This window comes from Dipodomys ordii, unplaced genomic scaffold, assembly GCF_000151885.1.
Source record: "Dipodomys ordii isolate 6190 unplaced genomic scaffold, Dord_2.0 Scaffold6, whole genome shotgun sequence".
NCBI lineage: Eukaryota > Metazoa > Chordata > Mammalia > Rodentia > Heteromyidae > Dipodomys > Dipodomys ordii.
In genome coordinates this window covers 14173566-14180938 of record NW_012267222.1, presented here as the reverse complement: position 1 = coordinate 14180938, position 7373 = coordinate 14173566, and the positions used below count along the sequence as shown (strand labels likewise).

The window sequence follows — 7373 nt, the reverse complement described above, 5'->3', positions numbered from 1 at the left end:
TTACCCCATTGCAGTTAATGGTGTAATATGGTCCCTGGTTACTCAGAACTCCTTCCACAAGATTAGCTTCCTTTTAGGGATGTGCAAACTGAGGCTCAGGAGAGGCAATCTCTAACCAGCAGTATGGCAGGCCAGAGATTTTCATCTGTGGGATTCTTGTATTTGCTTTGCTGTGAGGATCTCTTTCACATGGGGGCTGAGGGCTTCCAGTCCTTTGGAAATCTGTTATTACTTGGTAAAATTGCGTATTGACTTTAAAGGGGCTAAGAACCTTGGCCAGGCTGGGAGGATGGTTAGCAGAGGTTGAACCTCCTCCACATGCCTGTGTTCACCTCAGAAAGCTCACAAGAGTTTAGGTATGAAGGGTGAGCTGTTTGTTATGAAATACTAAAGTAACACATGCCACGGGCCAATACACAGATGAGATCATATCATAAACAGGAATCCAGTGAAGTCAGGGGCCTGGTGTAGCCCACCTGGGGAGCTACCAGGTAGAGGGGGGTAGTAGGGTCTACATGCAGCCTTGCCCTCTCCCCAATTCCAGGCCAAGTCCCAAGCCCAAATCCTGCCCACAATCCTATGTCACTCAGCAGGAATACCATGAATAGGGACTTTGGGGACTCTTCCTCAAACTTCCAAACTCAGGTTCCATCTACTTAACATGTGAAAGGACTAGATCTGTACTTATCAAGCTAGCTTGCAAATCCTTCTGAGTACCTGCAGAGTAAGCATACAACTTACTCCTCTCTCCCCAACTTGGGGAGTCCAGGAAGAATGCACAAGGAAATGAAACCTAGCCCAGTATGCTGGGGCTATTCATCTCTGAAATGGGTCTTATCAATGATCACCCAAGACTCAACACCACTGTTACACATCCCCTGCCAGAAAGGCATCACCAATAATAAATGACATTTAAGAGGGCAGCCACCATTATAGTCTCAAGAGACCAGAGTCCCCAACTTGTGAGATGAGCTCGTGCAGGGGTTTGTCCCAGAAGGACCGTACCTCATACCAACATCTCCTATGCTCCCAACCCCCAATAGGCATGGGAGCCCCCATCATGAGAAGCTCCACTACCATCCCACCCTACCCGCCCCCTCCCTTCTAGCTGAGGAATTTTCTCATCTCCCTTTTAAGGGAATAAGCAAGTTTGCTCTTCCCCAGGAGTCAACCATGTGAAAAAGACGGCTGCCACTTAAGGAATGGAAAACTGCTTGATGAGACCATATACAAAGTGTTTAAAAAACCGTTTATTATGTGAAATGTTAACTTTTATAAAAAGTTCAATATACATCACGATTACAGAAAGTCACCTTCCTGCAAAAAAGGTACAAAAGCTATATACTCTATTATAGAGTTCATAATCAGGGTAGCAGAGCCTTTCTCCAGATCAGAAGACCAGCTCTGTCCCCACCTTGGCAGAGTTCGGGAGAGCAGCCACTCCCCTCCTCCTCCCAAAAGCCCCTCGACTCTCTGCTACGACAGTCTTTAAAAACTTGGGGGTGGGGACGGGGTGACGTTGCCCAGCTGGTGACCAGCGCTAGCTCTGGCTCTTCAGGCCACCCAAGTTCACAGTCCTTCGCTCCCGGCACCGGGTTCAGCCTCGAGGAAGGAGTTTGGAGAAGTAATGTGGACAGGCGAGAGGCTGGGGGTTCATCCATGCCCTCGGGCTTCCGGCCGGAGAGGGTCCCTGGGTCCCAGGTGTCGGAACGGGCGCCAGCACCTGCGTTCTGGGGAGGAGGGGGAAGAAGAGCGAGAGCCATCAGTTTCCGCCAGAGCGCCGGGGCGGGCCGGGGCCGTCCGCAGACTGGCCGGCGCCGAGGAGGAAACTCGGTCGGTACCTCCAGCTGATAACTCCGCGCCCCACACTGCCTCCACCCAGTTGGCGCCAAAGGACCCAAGGCGGAGCTTCCACTACCCTCCCGGTTGGAAGTGACACTAGTTGGAGGGGGGGGATTGGGGGGAGAAGGCATGGGTCCAAACAAAAGATTTTCATTTAGTCCGATCCGCGCCTGGACACATCGATCAGTGTCCACTTAGGGAAGGAACGCGGAGGGCCACGCGCGCTTCCTGCGCGTTCCGTGAACACTGACTCTGCCATGTGTTTGCAGTGCCCGGGGAACCCAGTCGCCCGCCCCTAACAGATGAAGCTGGAGCCCAGCGATCTGCCAGCTGCCGAATCCGTCCCTCCGCCAGACAAGGTAACTAACTCACCTGGTGGTGCCAGGGCAGCGGGTCAGTGGCAGAAGCTCCTCTTGTCGTTGGAAATCACCAGTTCTGGCGTTAGCTCAGCTGTCTGAGAAAGGGGGAACAAGAGGAGTTACACAAGGAACGCGGCGAGTGAGGTCGTGGGGGACCCGCAGCATCTCGGCCCCTCTTCTCTCCGCCCCAGCTCCCACGCGCACCTGGATGGGGAGATGGGGCCCGTCCGGGGGTCCCGGGGCCGGCTCGGCGAGGACCACCTGGAGGTCGAGGATGTAGTCGATGACGCGCTGCAGGATTTCCACCTGGCTAAGCTGAGTGCCTCGCGGGACTCCGGGCACCAGTTCCCTGAGGCGCGAGTAGCAGTGATTCATGTCGTCCAGGAGACTCAGGGGCTCCTCGGCCGCAGGGCTCTTGCCGCGGCCCCGCGCGATGGCCAGACTCCTTTCTGACAAGCAGCACACCGCCTCGTAGCAGCCGCGGACCGGGCTCAACGCCTTCATCTCGAGGTGGGGGGGGGGGGAAGTGAGGTTGGAGATACCCGAAGAAGAAGGAAAGCAGAGCCGGAGCTGCCGAACCAGCAACTGGAAACGCGCGCCCGCTCGCTTGCGCCGTCCTTTAAACAGCCCGTCGGGACGACACGCCCCTGTTTATGCAAATAACCCGCCAAGGTCCCGCCCCTCGTCCAAGCCCCGCCTCCCCGGCCCTGGGCGTTCACAGCCCGCTTAAATTGCTAACAGGCTTCCTCCGGCGAGTCTGACGCCGCGACCGCGGAGCCGCCGATTCAAAGAATGAGGAAGAGCTGATACTGGGAGAGGCGGGCCTCGGGCCGCCGGGATTAAAAGAGAAAAAATCACTTAAGACCATTAACTTGGAGAATTTGCCTTTTTCTGGCGGCGTCCCAGATCTTTGAGCGCCTCTGTCCCCCTTGCCAGTCACCCTGTAGCCCAGCACTGGTTCGAACCCAGAACTCCTTCGTGGTCATAAATTCCTGAACAGCTAAACAGCAACCCCTCCCTCTCCCCCTCCCTCTCCCTCTCTCCCCTCTCTCCCTCCCTTTCCCTCTCTCCTCCCTCTCTCCCTCTCTTCCTCTTCTTTTCCCTCTCTCCCTCTCTCCTCTTTCCTCTCTCCCTCTCCCTCTCTCTCCCTTTCTCTCCCTCTCTCTCTTTCTCTCCCTCCTTTTTTTTTTTTAAGCAAAAGATTTTTTTCAAGGGAAACTTGTAAGGAATTAGTGCCGCCTTGTTCCCCAATTTGCTGTTCGTCTGACCTCCAGACTCACTGGCGTCAGGAATTATCTTGTGACCAGAGGGGGAAAAAAATTAATTGCGGTGAAGCTGAGGTTACAATGAAGAAAACAGATTTTGGCTAGGCGCTGAGACTGCAGGAGGAGAGAAAGGGAGTTTGAGCAAAGAGCACTATTTTATTTGGGCAACCGGGGAAAAGGGAAAAAAGAAGAAAGTAGCCTCATCCCATGTTTTCTGCATGAAGAAAACTAACAGCTTGGATTTTTCGCCCCATAAACTCCGTAAGAAATCAAATACATGCTCAGTGATACTTTGGAAATGAATTTGATTAGAATTTTGGACAGGATTTCAAGTACAGGGGACCAGAAGAAGCAATTTCTTTTTAGCATGCCCTCTTCATTGGGTCAGCAAATTCTTGTAACTCTTGTTTCTTTACTTACACATACCCTCTCCAACACACACTTTCCACACATTTCTGTGCAGGAAACAATGGCAATTCCATTGCTCTATTGTCTGTCCCTTTCTGCTATGGAAGGGCAGCCACCTGAATTTGATTACTCTTTATCCTACTGAGGTACCTCCAGTCCTATCTGAGAGACCAGGAGAGGAACCATTAGGAAGGCAGGCTAAATCTGTATTGCAGCAAGCAGGGCATTACACTTCACTATTCATTGTTTCTCTTCTGATCACCTCCCAGGACTTTTTAGAAATTGGCAGTTCCAAAATACTGATTTCCAACTTGGAAATGATCAAGTAGGATGTCCCCAATGATTGTTTTCCTAATCAATTGGTTAGTAAATATTTATGGAGTTGCTTCACATTAAAGCAGTGACTTCTGCTCTCAAAACCTCACAATTTGGGGAGATCAGATTAACACAGGAAACAGGAGTTCAATACTGATTAACAAGACAATGTGAGCTCAGTTAGGACAGTCTCAAGACAGTCGTGGTGGAGAAAGGACATTGGACTCCCAATCTCTGGTGATGTGCCAAACATTGGTCATGTAATCTTGAGCAAACCCAGGTATCCTGGCTTTAGTTGCCCTGTGGGAAAATAAGATGATGTGAAGTGATTATTTTAAATCCTTCCCCACTGTAGAAAGTTAAGGTTTTATGGAATTTGGACAGGCAGGTGTAGGATGGCAAAGAGCCCAGAGAGGAGATCTAAAACATGCCAATCTCACACCACAAGTAATAGAAGAGCCATTCTTGAAGACTTGTTCTTTTCCACAGTAGGGCTTCGAAAGTTTTCTCCTTGGAATATTAATGTTTTGCAAGGACAGTCTTTTCAGTATAAGAAAGAGGGAAAAGTAAACCTATGAGTAGACAAGTCAACCTCTATATGCTGCAGGAGTTCAAGTGCCAAATACTTGGTCATGGGAAGGGACAACAGTGACTGTGGGGACTCACTCCCAAATGGCCAAACAGAGAACTCTTTCTTTCACTATCATGCAGACTTCTGGGATTTGTACAAAACAGATAAGCCAACAGGTTCTAGAAAAATCATGGCTATCTTCAAGTCTCCATTATTTCTTTTTACTGTGCCTCAATGTTCCTGTCTATCAAATGGAGCTAATCAAACCTACCTCATTTATTCAACAAATAATTAAACAGATGGAAGTGGTTTCACACTTAGAATCCTAGCTATTAAAAGCCTAAGATCCTTGTTTCAAGCCAGTTCCAGCAGGAGAGAGAGTCTATGAGATTCTTACCTCCAATAACCATCAAAAAGCTGGAAGTAAAGCTCAAGTGAAAAGAGCTCCAACCTTGAGCAAAAAAGGGAAGGGGATAGTACCCAAGCCCTAAGTTCAGCAACAACAAAAAAAATTCAAACAGTTCTTTAGTGCCCCCTTCATCTTCCCTTCCCTGTACCTCTTGGCCTACCCTGTACCTCTTGGCCTAGGGGCCAAGCCTGGGGCCAGGTATGTGGTGAGTGCTTAGCCCACCCAGATTTCTCATACCTCCTTACCCCTCCAGTTAATAACACTGATGCTTCAGGCATGGATAGTGTTTTATGGGTTTGCGAAGCACCTCCATATTTATTATTGACCACCATGTTTCCAGGCCGCACCTAAGACAGGAGGATGCAGGAGATTCCTAAGCAGGACTCTGTCCGTTCGTGCCCATAACTTGCCCTCGACAAATTCCTTTTCTTCTTTCTGGGCCTTATTTTCCCAGAGGGGTGGAGAGGGAGGAAGTAAGTGACCGTTAAGGGTCTTCTCCCATCTAAGATTCTAATTCTGAAAGAAGCAGGTTACGGTTGGGTTGGGAACACTGAATAGCGTTGAAACCCAAAAGACTCCCCCACCGCTTCCCCCAACAGTCTAGACCTGCTAGCTCAGGCCTTCTGCAACTTGTTTAGCAGTGGAGGGGGCCTCAGCCTCTTCTTCCAAATGCCTCTGAACTTTCTGTTCCCAGTTCTGCTCCTTTTACCAGCTTTTTCCCCCCTCTTGCATTTTTTATTTTTATGAAAGGATGTCATTAAGGCTTTTGTCTGCGCTGTTTTTGTTTCAGAACTTTTCTCACAATCCTATTTTTTGTTGAGGAATCCGCTCCTTTGCCCAGCTGTGGGTCCCGGTCCCACAGCTGTGTTGATCTAAGACTCAGCCCCAGACAGCCTGGCGCCAGGGTGGGACGTCATGCGTTCACACAGGGATGCGTGTCCCAGGCAACCTTTCCTCGGGCAGTCACCGGCCGGCGACTGCCTCCCCGACCAATCAGCGCGCGACACCCGAGAAAGGGGCGTGGCCTTCGCCGCCCGGGCCTCCGAGCCACTTGTGAATTGCAGATGCTGAGAACTTGATAACGTTCCCTGAATTGGGGCCCTTTAAACTCTTTTCTTTTTTTTTTTTACCCCTTTTTTTCTTTTAGTTCTTTCTTTTCCCTCTTTTGTGTATTCTCTTTCTACCTCCTTCTTTTGTCTATAAATGTATATAACTTTCTCTCTTTTTTTTTTTTCTTTTAACTATCTCCTCCCAGTGTCAGGAATGATTTTGTAAGCACTTCCAGGAACTCAATCTTCCTCTGCCAAAATTGAAAAAAGAAAAGAAAAATAATTCAATGTTGTGCTCTCTGAATTTTTTTTGATGAATTGACAGAACTGTTAAGTTCCTCTGTTTTGTCTTTTAAACGTTAAAACAGCAAGCTACTAATTTTGAAGTCAAAATAATGATGATGAGAATTGCAGATGTCTTTTTGTACAAGCGTGGCTTCTATTGATCTAGCCACCTACCTTTCATTGTATCTTAGGAACTTGCCCAAGATGACATGAGGCGTCAGTGACTGACCTGTATTCAGGATCCAGAGCTCCTTCCACTGTTGTCCACTCTGCCGACTCTGGGGTGGTCTTCAGGGGCTGCACTTGCTGATGGGTACCTGTTTGCTATAAAGATACCTGCACAGGTATGGTGTGGACTCCGCAGCCATACTCAGAAAATATATTCATCCCTTCTCCTTTCATTAAGTATGTGTCACAAAGTATAGCTTGAAACTCAGGTGGGACAAAAAAAGGTACAAAAGATTACAAATTAAAACTAGGCTGAAGCAGGACACTGAATGCTCATGCCTGTAATCCCAGATACTCAGGAAGCTGAGATCTGAAACCAGATTCAAAGTCAGGCTGTACAGGAAAGTCTGAGACATTTTTTGTTTTTGGTCGGTTGTGGGGCTTGAACTCTGGGCTTAGGCACTGTCCCTGTGCTCTTCAATTCAGCTCAAGGTGAGCTCTCTACCGGTTGAGCCACAGTGCCACTTCTGGTTTTCGAGTGGTTTTTATTGGAGATAAGAGTCTCAGGGACTTTCCTGCCAGGGCTGGCTTAGAACCGCGATCCTCAGATCTTAGCCTCCTGAGCAGCTAGGATTACAGACGTGAGCCACAGACAATGTGCTTAGCATCAGTTATCTCTTCTATAAATTTAAGAAGAAAATA

The 7373-nt window shown here is 49.0% G+C and overlaps 1 protein-coding gene across 1 annotated transcript; it reads right to left on the bottom strand.

Annotated features, from left to right (window-relative positions):
- Nucleotides 1–1499: 1499 nt before the first annotated feature.
- Nucleotides 1500–2800, bottom strand: Id3 (inhibitor of DNA binding 3, dominant negative helix-loop-helix protein). Its single transcript, XM_013032793.1, has 3 exons — nucleotides 2406–2800; nucleotides 2215–2296; nucleotides 1500–1730 (listed from the first exon to the last, which is right to left on the bottom strand). Exons 1-2 carry the CDS (start codon nucleotides 2703–2705, stop codon nucleotides 2237–2239), a joined length of 360 nt encoding a protein of 119 aa, XP_012888247.1. The 5' UTR covers nucleotides 2706–2800; the 3' UTR covers nucleotides 1500–1730; nucleotides 2215–2236.
- Between the last annotated feature and the right edge of the window lie 4573 nt (nucleotides 2801–7373).